This window comes from Dermacentor andersoni, chromosome 6 (assembly GCF_023375885.2).
Source record: "Dermacentor andersoni chromosome 6, qqDerAnde1_hic_scaffold, whole genome shotgun sequence".
NCBI lineage: Eukaryota > Metazoa > Arthropoda > Arachnida > Ixodida > Ixodidae > Dermacentor > Dermacentor andersoni.
Window position 1 is genome coordinate 8,265,829 of NC_092819.1, and position 20,413 is coordinate 8,286,241.

A 20,413-nucleotide genomic window follows, 5' to 3' on the forward strand; every position below is an offset into this window, starting at 1 on the left:
CTCAGGAACTGTCCGAGACGATAGGAAAAGATTCATGACAAGGAGCTGCGTAGAAAATGTGATCATAATTCAAAAAAGTTTTCGATGACGTAAAAAAGAAAATTGTTAGAAAACTGTATCTCATTTGTGAAATTTTCCCTACTGCTGTATTTTCTTGTTTTACTTTTCAGCTATTTCAGTTTTATGTGATTTTATTTCAGTTTTATGTGATAAAAAAACAGCTGCTATAGAAGTGTGTTTTTCCTAGTAACACTCGGTAGGGTCCCTTTAACAAATTTGTTGGGTCCCAAAAGTGTGTACTTTGCCATTGTATACGTTAATTAAAACCAAGAGAGGAAAACGAAATGAAAATCTCGTTAACGTTAAATCAACGTGAGCGACCGTAAACATTTCGCATTGGCCGGTGCATGCGGGCTCTCTCAGATGACAAGGACCACAAAGGGAGCGCCGAGGTACTCGCCGAGCTGGAGAACATTGACGACGACCTGGACAAGCACAAGGTGCCCTTCGTCAAGATCGACGACGACAGCGTGGCCAAAGACTTCGGCATCCTCGACGAGCTGCCTGCCATCGTGTACTTCGAGGACAAGATCCCAAACGTCTACGAAGGTGCGTCTTTGTGCATGAGCCATACGCCAAAGCCACGGTAGAAGCCAGGCGGTAATTCCGAGCGAGAAAATTATGCGTAGCAACTTTGCGGGGCAGACCTTTAAGGCAGAGAGAGCGACAGAAAAAGGAAGGCGCGCAAGTTATGGTCAGATACCTCCTGGTTTGCTACCTAATATGGGTTAGATAATCGTTGGGTCATTAGGGTTACATAATGGGTACCAAGAGAGCGGGAGCGCTGTCGAGGACGGCAGTAGACTAGGATGAAATTAGGAAATTTGCGGGCGCTAGTTGGAATCGGTTGGCGCAGGACAGAGGTCATTGGAGATCGCAGGGAGAGGCCTTCGTCCTGCAGTGGACATAAAATATGATGATGATGATGATGATGATGATGATGATGATGATGATGATGATGATGGGGAAGGAGAAAATATCCATAAAACACTGCTTAAGTAACCAACAACCCGAACAGAAAGCGAGATAGTCAAGCCCAAGAATACTTAATGAGCCATTTTAAGGCTTGGAACAGGAGAAGCAAGTGGACAGGAACAGAATGGCACAGCCTAACAAGACATACGAGTATGTGGACTGCTTGTAATACCACAGAAGCAGCGAGGGAACCGAAGAACATGAGTGAGGAAATACGCAATCGACACATCTGCCTGAACTAAAAAGCCACGATGATATTTCGCTATAAGCCGACACCCTCACTCAATTGGCCACCTGTGCGCTGCTGTCTGTCACTCTAATATAAATGCTTTCTACAGGTGGTACTGCTAATTGTTCCTTCGTATTGCCCCCATTCAGTCCGTACATGTCAGCGTAAGTGTAGCCAAACTATTGTCCTTGAACGTTGGCGCGTCCCATACTTCATTTAATAACCGTGCCCTCACAAGACGCCGCCTATGATTCCGTTCATTTTTCCGCGACGGGAAGTAATTCCTATTTGTCGTGTATGGCTTGGAGTATATTTTACTAATGCCAACTACAACCTCATCAGAAAGGCCACAAGCCCGGAAAGTGAAGTTTATGGGTGCGAATTGGCGATTGTAATGTACAAAGAAAAGTCCTCAGCATCACGCTTGACAAGACTGACAACCGTCCCCTTACGGAAGCTAAAATTCTTGGACCCTGGTTGCAGCCGACGTGGGCCCGAAATGATTTAAATGCGCTAGTGCTCTTTTTAAAACCAACGGGATAGATCAAAATCAATAGTGCATATATACGAACTGATGCGTTCATTTTTTTTTATCTGCTCCGCTTTTCTGATATTTTCTGCCCTTGCCCAATCCTCCTGTGCGGAGTAGCCAACCGGACAGTTAATCTGGTTAACCTCTCTGCCTTTCACCTCTTGCTTTATCTCTTCCTCTCATTCTTTTTTTTTTTCACGGAAAAGAATTCTATAGCTAAGAGACCCACCAACTTGTCACCCGCCGTGGTTGCACGAGATACCAGAATCAAATCACGGCCATGGCAGCCGCATTTCAATGGGGGCGAAATGCGAAAACACTCGTGTACTTAGATATAGGTACATGTTAAAGAACCCCAGGTGGTCCAAATTATTCCGTAGTCCCCAACTACGGCGTGCCTCATAATCAGATCGTGAGTTTGGCACGTAAAACCCCATAATTTATTTCATTTCATTTTAAACCAATTTGTCAAAGTATGCAGCGGAATTTAAGCATCCCTGGCACCCATTTGAGAATGATGAAAGCTGTTTCCCAAACGAAATATTGTCTCACTAGATTACCGACTTATCTATTTCTCCGGTTAGTTTTATTTTCTGCTGATCTTAAATGTCGCACGTCTGCTATATACATATGCAAGGCTACGTCTTGAACCGACTTCCTCACAAACACCGGTAGCACAACATATGACGCCGCTGGCGCACATCCAAACCACAAGAGCCCGCCGCACCCACAAGAGACCTCGCGATGTCGAGTATCGGCGGCGACAGAAACTGCGGTCTCGGAGCCACGAGTAGCGTACTCTTACGAGGACGGCCTTCGCTACCACTTTGCTGCTACGAGAGGCTTACGTTGTCAATTACAGCGTGTTTCATTGCAGGCAACCTGAAAGACGAAGAGGAGGTCCTGAAGTGGGTCCTACACCAAAAGTCCGAGGACACCATTGAGGAGGTCACCGAAGAAATACTGGAAATGCTGCTCCGTCAAAAAGAATACGTCATGGTGTTCTTTGGTGCGTTTCCGTCCCACGATGCTTTTTGTTTTTAATATGAGAATTTGGCCATAGTGAAGTTGCAGCTACATTTCCCTGTCTCTAAAGCAGTCGACGGCCGCTTCCTTAAAGGGCCCCTCACCAGGTCCCATAGCACATTTTTATTATACGCTGGAAGTTGTTACGTGTCCCCTAGGGAGTGTTCTGCCACAGAAATTTTTCAAATCGGCTCATTAATAGCCGAAATAGAAATATTTCAGTGTCGCGAACCCATGATTTCAGGAGGCGAGCTTCACCGCAAATATAGACGCTCTCTCCACATGCCCCGTCTAGCCTCCGCAAGCGAAATTCCTTCCCTGCGTTCTCCCATACCGGTCCTCGAGGATCGCTTGACGCATGCGGCACGGGCCCTGCCTTAATTTTTTTTTTTCTCCTCGCGTTTTCGCCGCGCGGCGCACTTCCGCTGACGGCGTCGCGTGCGAGCTGTTGCGATCGTCTCGTTTCGCGCAGCACACGATTTTGCTCGCTGTGCACGAGGGCACCTGACTAGTGCTATAAGTCTGCGCTACACGAATACTGAGGCAGACACAGGCGGATCACAGAGCATGATCCCGCGCTGGAACACGATAGAAAATGACATAGTTTCGGTGTCTGCGCGCGCGACTGCACGACGTGGGAAGAAGCAGACAAAGCGGAAGTACATCTCTCTTGCTGTGGTGGGAAGTAAAACAAAAACATGCAGACATTCGGTTTGTGTGTTTGTGTGTCTATTCAAGCAACATATTTCACAAATAACAGATGTTACCTTGAATAATTCTCGAAGTCACGTTTCACCACGAGCGACGTCACAGAGCGGACACGAGTACGTAGGCGCACTAGCACGTGTACGTAATCCTCTGGCGGCCGCGAGGAGAAGGGGAAACGGCGTTCGGTGTGAAATGTCAGACCTTTCCGCGGCGCGTAGCGATGTAATACTTTGCAGACACGATCGTTATCGCGCATTGTATGCTCTGCGCTTGTCAGCTCAATATGGGCAGACCTGGTGAGGGGCCCTTTAAGCGCCATGGCAGGCAGCTACAGGCTTTCATGATGATGACGATAAAAAATTTTTGGCTAGAACGCTTTACTTACAGATATGACACTAACATTGGCAACTGACCAGTGCAGAAGGAAATAAGATTTTGCTTCTTTCACTCATTGCCCACCATGTTCAAAGTATTTTCTACCAGCACTTTCACCAGACAACTGTCGCGCCAGCGGTGAAATATGGCGCACATGAAAACACGCACAGCTATCGCCTCAGTTTAATTGAATTGAATTTTATTGAAATAAAAGAATTTACAAAAATGGAATTGCAGTAATGTACCCGAATGCTTAGCCTGGGGCTAGTTGCGACTCATTTAAGTATAATTATGAAACAGAGCATGCCACATAACAAAATAATGATACATACAAAAATATTTTTACTAACATTGTAACATTTAAAAACTAATTATAGAACGATTATTATGCTGCAATAGTATTTAAAATGTTTCGTGCATTTATACAGGTAAGTTTCATAACATTAGTACACATATTCTTACAATAGAACAAGCAACACATTCATGTATGCACAGAGTACAACACAATTATGTATGTACACAATGTATGTACGAGTACAGCACAATTATACATAGTAGTCAGTTCAAAATGATTACTCGTCTTGACAAATGTTTTTTAGCAGTTAATATATTAAGTGCCTATATATTACTTAGGAAACGTCATTTCAATGCTAAGGAGAAATTCTTACTCTGTTTTAGTTCTAGTGGAAGGTTATTCCATACGGCGACTCCATTAGTTGTAAGTTTTCTTACCGTAGATATTTTCTGCTTCCACAGTGACGTAATTGCCTCGTACTTTGCTACGGCTTTCGTAGTGAGAACATAAAAAATGTGATTAGAAGACTGGATAGTTTGTGCTTGTACCAGAATGGACCATTAGCGCAGTTTTATAATCAAGCAAGAGTGGCCAACTTAGGCTTCGGATTAAGAGTGGCAGTGCATGTGCAGCGTGGTCTGAATTTGCCACAAAGCGTACTGCTATTTCCTGGTTCTAAATATGAGCGGTGTGCGTGTGACTACAGGCAACTAAACAGTAATTTAAGTGGCTATGAAGTATACTGAAATAAGTTATTGTTAATCTCGGTATGTCAAATACGCCTCGGCATTTGTACAAGAGAGAACAACCATTACTAAGTTTCTTGATGTTCGTCGATATGAGGTTTCCAGTTAAAAGATTCGTCAAGTATAACGCCTAGATATTTTACCGAATTCACTCGTTCTAGCGCTGAATTATTTAGTGTAAGTGTACGTGAGTGTTTCTCTAGAATTTCGCACGGTGTATTAAAAACAATATACTTGGGTTTCTGTGTATTTAACGTTAGTTTGTTTGAACAAAACCACTTGTGGATATCATCAAGCTCTGAATTCGCACAATTAACGGTATGGTCTGGAGAGTCTTGGGCGCATATGAGAGCTGTATCGTCAGCATACATAAATATTGAAAAGATTTTACCAGTCTAGGAAGGTCGTTAATGTATAGTGCGAAAAATATTGGCCCAAGAACTCAACTACAGGTATACTCCAAGACTGTTTCAAGAAACTCAGACCAGGTATGATCTATTTGCAATGTCTGTTTAGGGCTTTCTAGATAATTTTTAAAGAATTCTAGGCACATTCCACGAAAACCATATCATTCTAGTTTGTTTAATAATGTGCTGTGGTTGACAGTATCAAAGGCTTTTTTTATGTCAAGAAACGTACCTACAGCTGTTACATTGTTTAAGTGGAAACTGTTCCATTTAAGTGGAAGTTAATAAGATGAGATAAGGACAAGACTGCTGTGTCAGTTAACCTACCCTTTCTAAACCCATGCTGACAGGGTGTAAGAATACTTTGGTGTTAAGACATAATTCGTTTGACTATTAGTTTTTCGAATACAATATTTATATCACTTAGGGTGGAGATAAGACGATAGTTTTTTGGGATGTTTTTATCACTAGCTTTGTGAATCATCAGCCTTGAGTTGCCTCACATGCGGCTTGCCAGCGCAGTGAATTACGGGTCATGTATGTCATTCAGAGACGTGCGTTTCCTTGTCGCAGCGCCTGATAACTGCAAGGAGTGCCCGAAAATCCTGGCAGAGCTCGAAAATATTGATGACGAGTCCGACGACCACGGCATAATTATCGTGACTACCGATGACACCAAGTTGGCCAAAAAGCAGGCCGGAGTGACCCGTCTTCCGGCCATCGTCTTGTTCAGGAATGGTCAGCCTGTTCATTACAAAGGTAGGCTTTTGTTTTCACTGTTTTACGATCGGTTCGTCGGTTCACATAGCTTCAGTCGATTGACCCCGAACTCCAGTCGATAGTAGGACAGGATGAATAAATACGTAATTACCCGGGAAGGTCAACGGAGGGACAGCCGTAGCTCTATCTGCATAGAACTGCTGGCGTCATGCGAAGGCATTGGGATCGGCTTTCGCGGGTGTCACCGAGTGAGTCAACGGTCACGTGGTGCTTTCTTGCAGGGGACCTCATGGACGAAGACGAGATTCTGAAGTGGATGACGAGCGAGGAGACGTTGGACATTCCAGACCAAATCGAGAGCGTCAACCAGAAGATGCTGGAGAAACTGCTCAGCACTAACGACTACGTGGCAGTTTTCTTCAGTGAGTCTCGCAGAGTGCGATTGCTGCAGTTGCGTTTGAGGGTTCGCCTCCCAGGTCAGGCGATAAATAGCGCAGGGCGACAGCTCCACCAGAATTAGGTACGCTTGGTCCATGTGGGAATGACCTACCATTCCTGATCAAGTACAGATAAAAAATAATTACAAGGTGTTACCAACTATTGGCTCAGTTGGTTTGACATTAATAAAGTATTCCTTTACAGCAGTTCGGCTAAATACGACACATGCTATAGATTAGGCTGTGCAGTGCAAAACGGTTATAATTATAAACCGTTCATCTAACACGGAGAGTAGCGCTCTCGCACTGTTGTTAAATTTTAACTTCGTTAACTGGCGGCCACCCCCTACCGACGCCGTTTCCTGCACAGTTATTCGCGAACGCAGTAGCTGTGCCACGACTGTGCAGCAGCCGGCAATGTCAACTAACGATGTCAAAGGTGCGTTTGTGAAAACGTTTATTTTCGTAGTGTGTGAATGACTTATTACCATACCATAACTGCAAGAGCCGCTCGACTACACGTGCCGATTTAACATCAAATCCATGGCACGAGTGCAGATGAGATTTGCACTCACAATGATTTGACATCACGCAGCTAAGCCGAAGTGCGCGGAATGCGACAAGGTTCTTGCCGAGCTCGAGAACATCGACGACGAAGCAGAGGCATTGGACATCGACTTCGTCAAGGTCACCGACCCGAAGATAGCCAAGGCTTACGAAATCATTTCGCTGCCTGCCCTGGTGTTCTTCAAGAAGAAGTTTCCTCAGTACTACGATGGTGAGCCAAAGAAAAACGCGCCTGCTCTTCTTTTCACTGAGTTCGCTGCTCATAAATGCTCCCTGTAGTGCGGCAGTCGAACCATTTCTGCATAACCAACTCCTTCGACCTCCAAAGAAAATGTACAGCACTACTCCAGATACCACACATCATATATTGCGGACTGTATAAATGAATGAGTGACAACGTAACCGTTATCCTTCAGGTTCTTATACACGTTCTAGAACTAAAGCCTATCACATTCGCTGTACACAAGGACGTACGTGTTGAGCAAAAAGAGACGCCTGCTTGGATATTATGCATGTAGTATTGTGAAGATAAATAATAAATGAAGTAGGCCCCCTACACAGAAACCACTGAAGCCCTACGGTCTCTCTTTGTAAATGGCGGCGACTCGTCTTTCGCATTCACCGTTGCTATCGCCGTTACGTCTTTCTTTTTTTTTTTGCTTTCTCTTTTTTTTCCAACGCGGCGCTTGCATTTTAAAACGCCCTGTTTAAGACATTGAGCACAGGGAACACGAGCAGCGGTGAATTGTGCTGGAAAAAGCACTGGCTTACGGAAAGAACACTACCTTCTAGGTAGGCGCCTTTTGAGGAATGGCAGGGATGCATCTGCTCCGTGTGCAAGCATTTTCATTATCTTAGATGAAAATGCTCGCACCTTGTTTCCTATCGAATGGCCTCCAGAACAGCGTGGCGCGCAATACGTGTTTGGCATCGTACATTTAGCCTTTCATAGCGCACCGATAACACGTCGGAAAAGCGACGATCGTATATAAACGATTCGGAAAACGAACACACAGCAAGGTGAAATGAGGTTGAAGCACTGTTGCGGAGCTTTCGCGAACGGCCGGTCGGCAGCTGGTGATGCCAAAATTTTATGCGCAGGCCATAGAATTTGTTCAGGCATTGGCAGTGCTGTACGCCATCACGAGGTGCGCATGCGCGTTCTCTTTCGCTTCCTCCGAGCTTTCGAGAAAGACACCCGTGGCGACGCGTTTGCGTGGGGACGCCGGAGCCGGTGTCGCGTACACTCGCTCGACTCGACTGTTTTCTCTTGCATCATCGGCCACTCACGGCCAGCATATCACGGGCGGTGCGCCGCTCAGGCCACTCACCAAGAGCGAAAAGGAGTGGCACCGGAACCGAACAGTTACATTAGAGAGTTTTCGAATAGGGGCCCCAAAGAAATAGCATCGAAGCCACTGCGCATGCGCGAGACGCTAACTGCGTTTGGGTTTTGCGTTGGGCACGCTATTTCACGGATTTAGCGGGAGCCCCAAAAGTAGCCGCAAAAGATTTGCGTAAAACAAACATCGAAGTGACCTCTCTAACCTAGCACCAAACTGGGTTCGATTCGTGGTAACGTGTGAAGTTCGCAAGCTAGGAGAAGTGACCGCGCTTATCGCTATCTCTCAACTAGCGTGTGTTATGAAGGTTGATTCATTAGACGCCGCTGATTCTGAATTCGATTGTGGATATTATGGCTCGTCGGCCTAACACGGCTTAGCTTGGCTGGTGAAGGCACGTAAAGTTGGTTACTCAAAACTATATAAGCGCAACTAATTGTTTGCTGCTTACGGAATAACCTATAAATTGTAATTAAACGCGAATACACGAAAGGCAAAATTACTATTCTTATCCTAAAATGGTATATTTAATTTAATTATTTCTAATAGCTTTTCATTGACGCCGTAGTGGCGCTGTCAGCGCAAGACGCTATCCGCAAAAGCAAAGCCCTATTCTAAAGCTCTTCACTCCAGCATGCCCCAACGCTAACACCCGCAAAGCTCTTTGGTGCCCCAAACTATTGGGGCCCTATTCTAAAGCTCTCTATTATCATGGCGAAGTATTCACGACCGATTGCGGAGGACACATCGGGGGAAAAAGTGAAGGAGGTTGTTTCGGGGCTCGTTTAATCAAGTGCCCACAATTCATAGCGCGCGGCGTGAAATCATTGTCCTCCGTAATGGCGTGCAACTCTTCCTTTGTTCTGCAGGAAACCTCAAGGACGAAGACCAAGTGCTCAAGTGGCTGACTGAAATGAAGGAGAGGTCCGACGATGAGATCGAGCTCGTGGATCGCAGGATGCTGGAGATGCTGTTGCAGGACATGGAAAGCGTCGCCGTTTTTTTCTGTAAGGCCCCCGCGTGACTGGGTTGTCAATATTTCGCGAACGAATCGCATTGCTGGATACTTCATAGCATCCTTGAGTAGGACAGCTTGCTCGACACAGTTCGGGACGATGTGACCGAAGGCAGGAGGTAATGGCAAGTGCATTCCACCTTGCGTGCTGCAAGCAACGCGAGACTGCTTCTTGGCCCATTCCAAGGGGGTGTTCAGCTTCGTTCAGCGGCGTTGTCTGCCTGCTTATACCAAAAAGCTATATCGCTATGTTCGAGCGGAGGAACTGTTAGCAGAATGTATACCTACGCAAGACTAAACCAATATGAATATACAACACTGTATATTCATGCAAGGCTGCATGAATTGCTGACTATGGCTGCCTAGTGCAGCTGCAGTGTATATGTACAGCGCTCATTTATTTATTTATTTATTTATTTATTTATTTATTTATTTATTTATTTATTTATTTATTTATCCATACTGCAGCGCAATAACCGCTATAGCAGGAGTGGATTAAGAGAGGAAAATTATACAGAGAAAATTACGATACAACGATGAGGGTGATGTGCTAGGACCATTCATCCCGGATGGCAGATACAAAACTCTTCGGGGTGAGCATGAGCGAATAGACCCAGGCAAGGAATTTCAGTCTTCTATGGAACGAGAGGAAAGGTTGAAGTTAAGCATACTAGTGTGTGCAAAGTAGGGCATCAAATTGAAGTTGTGGTGTCGTCTTGTCGACGACTCTGGCGCGGGATTAGTATAGGTTTTTGAAAGTCTAAGGGAAGAATTGATGTTTTTCAAGAAATCTAACGATGCTATGCGGCGACGTGAATAGAGCGAAGTTAAATTCAAGGAACGAAGTGCAGAAGAGGGTGAAAAGTCACGATCATAACGGTGACATATAAATCTTACAGCTTTTTCCTGAATTGCTTCTAGCCTGTTAATCTCACACTGCTTATAAAGGTTCCAAACGACAAATTCGCAGTCAGCAACAGGACGAGTTAGCGATTCACGTAACAGTAGCTTAGTATCTTCTGGAGAGTTGGATAGTGTACGACGTAGGTAACCTAATTTCTTCAGTGCTTTGATACAAATGTAATCAATGTGATTAGACCATGACATCTTATGCGTAAAAATAACACCGAGGTACATGTTCTCAGGTACCCTACGCACATCGCGGTTATTGAAGGAGTAAGGAAAAAGAGAAGGAGAAGATTTCTAACAGAAGGACATAAGGACGGTTTTATCAAAGTTAATGTTCATTTGATAGGTGTTAAACCAAGTGAAAAACCTAGCAAATGACTCTTGGAGGCGGTAATGATCATCAGAAGAGTTAATACCTTAATATAAAACACAATCATCGGAATAAAGACGCATGTTAGAAGAGATGTTAACAGGAAAATTATTTATGTAAATTTAAAAAAGCAGTGGTCCAATAACGGAGCCTTGAGGCACTCCAGTTGTCACATCAATAGCAGCAAATTCGGTCGAGTTATAAGAGACGAACTGAAAACGAAGTGAAAGAAAGCTTGAAATCCAATTAAGTAGTTGAGGATTATTTAGTACAGCGATAAGTTTATCGAGGAGCTTAGAATGTAATACTGTGTCAAATGATTTAGATAAGTCTATAGAGATAGTGTCAACCTGGTCGCCAACATCAAGATTAAGCAAAATGTCATGCGTAAACTCAACTAACCGCGTTGTCGTACTAAAACCAAGCCTAAACCCATGCTGTATGCTAGATAGCAGATTATGAGATTCAAGGAAAAGCACTGTGTTTATGAATGATGTGTTCTAAGATTTTGCATGACTGTGATGTTATTGAAATCGGTCTGTAGTTCGATAAAAACTGCTTATCACCAGATTTATACCGAAGAAGCACTTTAGCTAACTTCCATGAGGAAAGAACAGTGGCAGATGATAAATATTTGTTATATATCACCATCAGATAGCTTGATGACCTCGAGGTATAGAAACCAAGAATGCATTGTGTATCCCGTCCGGACTGGTGCATTTCTTCGTATCCAGGTATAATACTATATTAAAAACGCCTTCATTGTTTATGTCAATGTCAGTGATTCCTTCAAAACAAACTATATTGGTGAGAGAAGGAATGAAGTTGCTATCGAGGAAAAAAACGGACTGAAAATACTTGTTGAAAGCATCCGATATTACTGACGGATCACTGATCACGTCATTATGAATTTTGAATGAAGTGGGTGAAGCATCGCGAGGCAAAATAGAAGACCAAAATTTACGAGGGTTAGTTCTTAACAGATGACGCAGTTGAACGCGAAAAAAGAAATCTTTGGCTGTTTGCATTTTCAAATTCAGTTAATTTTTTGCCTTGTGAAACCTGTCCAGAGTTATGGGATCGTTGGTTCGTTTAGAACGCCTAAGCCTACGGACACGACGAGATAAAGATGTCGCGAGTAATCCACGGAACGTTAGCATTACTGTCCTTAGTTTTAATGGGCACCAATCGTTGAACACATGACTTCACAAGATCCTCAGAATAATTAACAAGACAATTTACATCCTGTCTGTCTGACAGAGAGCAAAACGTATCGAAATGATCAGTTAAAAGATGAGTAATGAAATTGTCCGCACGAGTGATGTCAGGGAAACTAGTAAACGTATAGGGTGATTTGGAGGTTGGACAAGAGAGCGATAAAAAAAACCTTTATGATCTGAGTGTGCGTCAATTACTTCGCAAGAGAAGTCATATTTCGCTACATCAGCGCTTAAGAAAACCAAGTCGAAGATGGAATTTAACCTAGTTGCGCTGGAAACAACTTGAGTGAGCCCAAAGGACAAGAAAATATTTATTAGTTCATTACAAATTGCTACGTCACGACCTGTTGTATTTAGTGAAGGCCAGTGAATTCCAGGAGCATTGAAACCATCCATGCAGATAAATCGTGAGGAGGCAATGTTAGTCAGGCACATGAAATTTGCAATGACATGAAGGACATCAAAGGAAGAACCGGGCGGACGATATATATCGCTAATTACAATAGACTGATTATTCAAGAAAAGTTTGCGGCAAACGGTTTCTGTATCCAGAGGGGAAGGCGAGACACGAAGATCCGAGCGGATAGGCAGCACGACGATGCCGCGAGTGCCGTGGATCCTGCCTAAGCGCGCGGCAATAACACCGCCGGGTGGAGCAAGCTAGGAGTCATAATATTACCATGTACCCATGACTCAGTGATGCCTATAAGATGAGGGGAATAGATAGAAATAAGAGACAGTAAGTGTGGAAGTGCTGTATGCAATACTGAATCGAACAATGGATATACAGCAACCATTGCACCGCAAGTACTGGCATGAATCAGTGTGGGCAATATGACATCGCCACCACCATGGGGAAAAATGAGGTAGCCCCGTAAGCATGCGAAACTGGTCGGGTAGTTTCCTCTGCGATTGCCGAGCGCTCCTGTAATCTATTCTCCCTCATTTTACAATCAATTGCTCTGCAGGAAACAGCGACACAAATTGCCATTATATCAAATTTTATAAAATATATAAATAATTTAATGAAACTGCCAGCACGAATGATGTGAAGCTTGATGGTGGAATGAAACAAATTAAAACACCTCGAACACTTACATTCAGGTACCCGTTAAAGAACCTTTCTAATGAGAACTTGATTTTGGCGAGTTGGTTTTTCTTGAACTGCGGAGGAAATCTTGAGTAACACCTTAGCTTGGTGGAGTTGATTAATGTTGAGTTTACAGCGCTTGACGTGTCGTGGTTGCTTTCTTGTTCATTGTCCTCGTCCATTCGCGCTGCTTCAAGTTATATACATAGAGAACCGTAGGTGCTCAAAATTATTTATAGGGTTACTTGCTCAACTTTCATAATCCGCCTTAAAGCACCGCGAAAATATGGCCATTTCCACTGCCATCTGTGCCCGTCAAGAAAAAATAAAACACCTTGACTTTTAGGCTGACTAGCCGGATGGATGGACAGCACAAACATCCAATCTGTAACTAGATGCCACCGAGGTCGTTATTCTTGTCTCTCTTCTGTGTTAATCACTAAGATCTGTAGATAAATAATGAAAGTAAATAATAGGCACCTACATTTAGCCGAATCGGCATGTCTGTTTCCCCTTCTCATTTTCTGTACCTTTTTTTCGAAACAGTCTCCGATGACTGTCCCGACTGTGACAAGGTGCTGGAGGAACTGGAGAACATCGACGACGACACCGACAAGCAGGGCATCTACTTCGTCAAGATCGACGACGAGGTTTACGCCAAGGAGCTTGGTGTGTCCGAGTACCCATCCCTGGTGTACTTCGAGCACGGCTCGCCCAGCATCTACGTGGGTGGGTACCTGCTCCGCTGACACACGCCACCCTCTCGAGACCGAGCACTTACGCCGAGGACGCTCGCCTCTTCGCGCAGGTGATCTCACGAAGGAGGAGAACGTGCTCGAGTGGCTGGTGCAGCAGAAAAACGAAGACACCATCGAGAACATCAACAGGGACATGCTCAACAATATGATCGTCGACACCGACTATTTGGCAGTGTTCTTTTGTAAGCAATGCTTGCCTGAAATTATTTTTATGTTTTTACGACTGCGTCCGTTCAACGCTATATATATATATATATATATATATATATATATATATATATATATATATATATATATATATATATACATATATATATATATATATGGTCGACTGTAGTGGCGTACGCTAACAAAAAGCGGTAATAAGAGACTTTAATTTCAGCTTTAATGTTTCGCCTTAAGAATAAACTAGTCCTGAAACTGCAACGTTGCTTAACGACGACCATTTTGCGACACGAGCACCTTAGCCGGGACATTTTTAGTAAGCTTATCTCTCGAAAGCTTATCTTCGCTTTTGTTCATTTTAACGTGCTTCCCACCATATGCGGGCAAACAACAGATCATACTCCTGCCATGCTGCTCATGTGCTTTTAACGGTTCCACGATGTTCACACCAGGTTGAATCGCAGCATGGTTTACTTCGTCCAGCACGAGCAGTATTGCTCATTGCAAAGACACAGATCTTTCTTGACCTTCGTTCGTTCGTTGTACCCAATGCATCGTGTTTATAAAGCGACGGGATACCTTCTTGTCGTATGTATCGCGTACTGCATGCGTTACTTTTTGATACCACAACAGCATGCGCTGCGTGTAGCTCGAGAAGTATTGCAGAATAGGCGAAATGTGTTATATTCATTTGTACTTGAAGACCTGGAAGATGACGACGAGAGCAAGGAGATGCTGTTGCACTTGGAAAACATCGACGACGACTGCAGCGACTACGAGGTGCACCTGGTCAAGATGCAGGACAACTTGATGGCCAAGAAGTACGGCATCCGGAACCCGCCGGGACTCGCCTACTTCCGGCACGGCAAACACCTCAGGTTCACCGGTGAGCCATATGCGTTAGAGAACATATGCGTGCTACATTATAATTAAGGGAGAATGAGACATCCACCCAATTGTAGCAATTGCTACAAAGAAAACCCAAACGAGTTCCTCGAAAATAAAGCCTCGCAGTTGAAGAAATATTCGTCCTGGTCCGGGACTCGAACCCGGGACCACCGCCTTTCCGGGGCAGCAGCTTTACCATCTGAGCTAACCAAGCGGCCCGCAGATGGCAGGACGAAGTCGAATCGGTCAACAACGCGAAGCAAGGGCAAGAGTTTGACGTAATAGTTCCCCGAAAGGGCGGTGGTCCCGGGTTCGAGTCCCGGACCAGGAATTTTTCTTCAACTGCGAGGCTTTTCTTTCGAGGAACCCGCATATATTTCCTTTGTAGAAATTGGTCATATCATAAGAAGCCAACAAACACTGACACCAAGAACAACATAGGGGAAATTACTTGTGCTTGATAAATGAAATAAAGAAACGATAAATTATTGGAAATTAAAGTGGATGAAAAACAACTTTTCAATTTTCAATAATTTATCGTTTCTTTATTTCATTTATTAAGCACAAGTAATTTCCCCTATGTTGTCCTTGGTGTCAGTGTTTGTTGGCTTCTTATGATATGACTAATAAAAATCGGGCCCCTCGGTTAACCCCCTTTCTTCTCTTTGTAGAAATTGCTACGATTGGGTGGATATCTCATTTTCCCTTGATTAATTACTTCCCTCCACTGTGCTTGGAGTTGTTGACACATTCGACTTCACCCTGCCATCTACTAGCCGCCTGGTTAGCTCAGATGGTAGAGCGGCTGTCCCGGAAAGGCGGTGGTCGCGGGTTCGAGTCCCGGACCAGGACGAATTTTTCTTCAACTGCGAGGTTTTTCTTACGAGGAACCCGTATGGGTTTCCTTTGTAGCAATTGCTACGATTGGGTGGGTGTTTCATTTTCCCTTAATTAACCTCCACCTTGCGGGCTTCCGCAGAACTATTACGTCATACCTACTATTATATATATATATATATATATATATATATATATATATATATATATATATATATAAACGAACTTGAATAGTTGAAAAGGGAGGAGCAGTAGCCGGAGGGCACGTCAGTCGCGCCCTTATGGGAAAGTGGATCACAACATGTAGGCGATGGCAAGAATGCCTACGTCGTGAGCGGCTGCCTAATCCTCACTATGCGCGCAGAAAAGCAGCGGAATTAAGGTATGTCGCAGTTGGAAAACAGCAGCACTGAAGCAGGACGAGCGGGAACAAGACGACGTGGTGAACTGCCCTACCGTTCTTCCTCTCGTCCCGTTACAGCAGTATTGTTTTCCCACTTGCTGTGCATCAACTGAGCAAAGCAACGCAGAATTTCGGAGGTGATTCGCAGCCTCGTCCATCATGCATTCGAGCACATCCGTCTCGCATCCTGTTCCGTTTGTAGCTGGCGCATACGCATACAGTTTGGTCCTCCAGATAACACGTGAGTGACAGGCAGAGAAAGGCAATAAATGTGAAAGGCAAAAATATGTTTCTGATTATAGGGCACCAAATGCTCAGCGCAAAATTCCTGCCTCTCACGTTCTATCGAGTGTCGTTTTGTACGAGTAAGACTTCGCAGGAGGCCGCTATATGACATATGAAAGTAAGCGACAGAAATCTCCGTCGTTCGGGGTGCAGAAGATGCACTGATTTGTTTTCCGCTGTCCCGAAATCATTCCCGTACTCGACTATCTAGTCGAGCACCTCAGGAACCACACCTGTATAGCAGTGTTCATTTAGACTGTCGCTACCAAATATGGGGTATAAGAACCAATATTCAGGTTCACGTATTCGAACGTGTGCAAGAACGCTTCATGACAAACACGCACGAATCAATCGTGGTAAGGATGGAGATGACGGCGAAAGCGCCGGAGAATAAAAAAAGACAGCTTAAGGGCTAGATAGCACCTCCATCACTAGTGTACGATAGCATTAGCCTTGCGTCGCCTCTAACGCAAGTATTTCACGCTATACTAAAACTCTCTAATCTGCGAAAAGATTTGCGAGTCCCACAATTCATGTCCTCGCGTGTGTTAATTTTAAAACAAGCACTGGGAACTTGTTTTGTTAGTGAGCTGCATGAAGAAAATAAAGAAGCATAGAAATTACGCACAAGTGTGTTTCCTGCCAAGAGATCGTGGGACAGTAGGCATCCACAAGGTACGCCGAAAAATCGCGTGGAGTAATCGCAAAGCGGGCAAGTGTGAATGTGCAATTCTATACTGAGCGGGAAGTCATCCCGGTAGCTAAGCACCATCGAACGTTGTGCTAATAACGTTTGTCCTGCTGTACAGGTAGAGCACCTCTTGCCCGTTCTCTAAACAGCGCACTTTATTTTCCTATCAACAGGCGATCTTTTCGACGAAGAGGAAGTGCTGGAGTGGCTCACCAATCCAGAAAACATGGAAATGGATGACGCCATCGAGAGAGTGAACAAGCGGATGTTCGAAAGGATCCTGGCGAAGTCTGAGTACCTGACCGTGTTCTTCTGTAAGGTGGTTTCTGCGGTATATCTTGAAATGGCACGAAACCGAGACACGCAATCGCTCAGAGGGCCTCGCCCGCTTTCCGTTTAAGGTGGCGCGAGAAGCTCTCGATCCAGACTGTCGTTGAAAAACGTGACATCTCTCTCCAGCCGATCTGGAACTCGCTTCATGAGGTGTCACGAAACGTGTCCTAATGGTATAAAAGGAAGCAGCACGAATACCGTCTTCTCGGGGAAGCGGAGGCGTACACACGCAAGCTTTTCTTTTCGTTTTTTTCGTAGGATCTTTAGTTCGAAAGAGAATAATAAGACAGAGAATTGAAAGTTCAACGCACCCAAAAATAATTTCAGCTAAAATATCCAACGTCTCACCAACGTCATACACTCTAGCCTGTCCCGCAAAATATTGCCGGCCAATATTCGTCGCCACTCATAAGGTAACAAAGAAACACGAAACAAAATTCTGCACTTCCAGCCGGGAACTAAAATAATAGATCTCGATCCTGGACCTCTTCCAACTCGTTTCGACTCAGCTATGGGCTATTCAGAGCAAGTGTGTGCTCTGATTGCTTGCTCTGCTACGTGCGTGAGTATACTGATGCTTGCTGAAGTCGTTGCATGGCTCAGAGAAAGGAGTAATATCGACGACCACGACAAGTTAGTGGGACACGATATTGCTTTTTTCTCTTTTTTTGTGGACGCGTTAGTAAGAATAAGGTGGTGATGACGGCCGTCAAGGAGAGAGAGAGACGGTCCCATCAGTTATCGAAAAAGAAGGGGACGACTGCGGCAAAACATAGCGTTTTTCAGTGAGAGACAAGTGTGAGGACTGTAAATGTACATTTGTAATATGCATATCGACTGATGGCGTTTAGTGTCCTAAAGCACCGCACGGGTTATAAGCGACTATAAGCACTGGGGTGCTTTGGACGAGCCTTCTTGCGTGTCACCTTTGCGCTTGCACAGAGGCCACCGCTGCCGCTATACGAACGTGCGACCTCGTGCTCAGCTGCATAGCGTCGTGGCCACTCGGCTAGTGGAAGCCGTTAATATGAAATGTTACCAGATTAACATGGTTCCGGATGCTGAATAAAACTTTTTTGTTCTGTCAGGAAAAGCTGATGAACTTATTTTAAAAAATAAGAGAAAGACAGTTTTTTTAAACACTCACTTTTTAAATGTGTAAATAACGGTAGCATATTTGGCATGCTAATGGGTGTTAGAAAAGTGAGTGACACCAGCTGTTTGTTAAGATATCGTGATTAGAAAAGAGTGTTGGCAAACAAATAGCAAGGAACAAACGGAGAGAACAGGTTCCGTGTGCGTGTTCCCCCTCCGTCCGTGGTTCCGCGTGTCAGTGATGTTTGTCATGCATGAGGAAAGGTGTAAAGGCCATACGGTGCGACTAACGACGTCAATTTCTTCTAACGATTTGGTATTTAATATATCTACAGAGAGAGAGAGAGAGAAAAAAGAGAAGGAGAGCTGTGCACGTCATGCGGCTGAAACACGACGTCTCGGCATACGCAGACAGCAAGACGGGCTGCAAGCAGTGCGTGAAGGTTCTGGAAGAGCTCGAGAAAATCGATGACGACGCGGACGCGCACGGCATAAACATGGTGAAGATCGACGACATGGCGCTCGCCAAGAAGTACGGCGTGTTCGCCATCCCGGCCATCCTCTTCTTCCGCAGCGACGACAAGGAGCCCGTCATCTACGCCGGTCGGTGGCTCTCCTCCGGTGACGACGGTGGTGTGCACGCATACAGTAGCTGCATGCCGCCCCTGTACAGAGGAGAAGAGTAACGCGCCAGTTCTCGGCCCTTGCGGCGGCCTCGAAAGATGGGCGAAACGATATCGCTCGAGCGCGGTCGTGTATGCATGTACGACCGGGGTCGACCGATATGGGCACGCCATGCTGCCAATTACCGATGCCCGAATGACCAGATGTCTTTTCTTTGCGTTGGAAGACGGCAGATGTTGGCTTCGGCGGTACAGACACGGAGGCAAGACGCGAAGAGATAAGTTAGGTTACCTGTTTAATAGTATCACAGCAATAACATTTGTAAGGCACTACTGTATGTTGTAGATATTGCGCGTAGGTGATATTGTGCATCACCTATTGCACATCCACGAGTTTGCAGCATGGCGGGCCCACTCTTACTTTTCTCGCCTTGTACGCTTCCTCTATATATTACTCGGCCAAACATGAATGCCAAGCCTTGTTGAAGCACGCTGCTGTGAATGGAGGACTCAAAATTTCACCCACGAAGGCTATCAGGTACTCGCAGTAAAGCATGACATTAGGCAAGATACGACACACGGAACATGCAATCATGTCCCTTCTTTGACGCCCTGTCTCTTGTGAGCGCCGTATATATATGTCTTGCACCGCGAACATGCACGGAATCTGACCGAAACTCCCTCTCACTCACAGCTTTGGATGCGCGTAACGTAAATGAGCTAGTTTCGTGCACCGTCATGTTAACCTTATCGCACATTCAAAAAGAAGGCGTCCATTGCACTACGTGAAATCTATACAGTTCCCTGATTTGCACTTTTTCTGATAAAGATGTTGCTTGCAGTTCTATGATTAGGAGGTGTGGCACACAAAAAGAATGACGAAGGCGAAAGTTAAGCTGTCATACCAAGCGCCATCTTGTTTTGTCTTCAAGGGGATTTCAAGAACGGCGAGCACATCCTCGAGTGGATTCTACTGCAGAAGAACCCTGGGAGTGAAATCATCGAAGATGTCGACGGAGAAGGGCTGAAGAAGCTCATCAAGGCGGCCAAGTATCTGGCGGTTTTATTCTGTGAGTGCTTTATACTCTTTCACCAAGAGAAAAAGAGTTTAATGGAAGCTGAAGATGTCAGCCTTCCTATGTGAAGGACTTCAGATGAGATATTTGAGATGACATAGAGAGGTTTTTATTCTACAACTCGTATTATTCCTTAAAGGCAAGAACTGAAAACGAAGTATCAAAGAACTTACACACTGGTAGGCTAACGCACTAACTAGAGAAAGTTTCAAAGGGACTTTGGGACGATTGTTTC

At 44.8% G+C, this 20,413-nt stretch overlaps 1 protein-coding gene and 1 long non-coding RNA gene across 4 annotated transcripts in view; one reads left to right on the top strand and one right to left on the bottom strand.

Moving 5' to 3' along the window:
* Nucleotides 1–20,413, top strand: part of hlk (hulk) — a 120,428-nt gene that overhangs the window by 75,468 nt on the left and 24,547 nt on the right. For 2 of the 3 annotated variants that reach the window (XM_050169826.2, XM_050169824.2), the window contains exons 14-25: nucleotides 424–609; nucleotides 2,674–2,805; nucleotides 5,927–6,112; nucleotides 6,355–6,495; nucleotides 7,106–7,288; nucleotides 9,290–9,427; nucleotides 13,571–13,753; nucleotides 13,833–13,964; nucleotides 14,651–14,833; nucleotides 17,225–17,365; nucleotides 18,891–19,112; nucleotides 20,035–20,172. In XM_050169826.2, the coding sequence (XP_050025783.1) occupies nucleotides 424–609; nucleotides 2,674–2,805; nucleotides 5,927–6,112; nucleotides 6,355–6,495; nucleotides 7,106–7,288; nucleotides 9,290–9,427; nucleotides 13,571–13,753; nucleotides 13,833–13,964; nucleotides 14,651–14,833; nucleotides 17,225–17,365; nucleotides 18,891–19,112; nucleotides 20,035–20,172 (1,965 nt within the window). The remainder of the gene's footprint in view (nucleotides 1–423; nucleotides 610–2,673; nucleotides 2,806–5,926; nucleotides 6,113–6,354; nucleotides 6,496–7,105; nucleotides 7,289–9,289; nucleotides 9,428–13,570; nucleotides 13,754–13,832; nucleotides 13,965–14,650; nucleotides 14,834–17,224; nucleotides 17,366–18,890; nucleotides 19,113–20,034; nucleotides 20,173–20,413) is intronic. The other variant, XM_050169825.2, reaches the window with a different exon arrangement.
* LOC129382221 (uncharacterized) overlaps nucleotides 19,057–20,413 on the bottom strand; it is a 48,236-nt gene continuing 46,879 nt past the window's right edge. Inside the window, exon 3 of the long non-coding RNA XR_008610315.1 lies at nucleotides 19,057–19,144. This is a non-coding gene — a long non-coding RNA (uncharacterized lncRNA). The remainder of the gene's footprint in view (nucleotides 19,145–20,413) is intronic.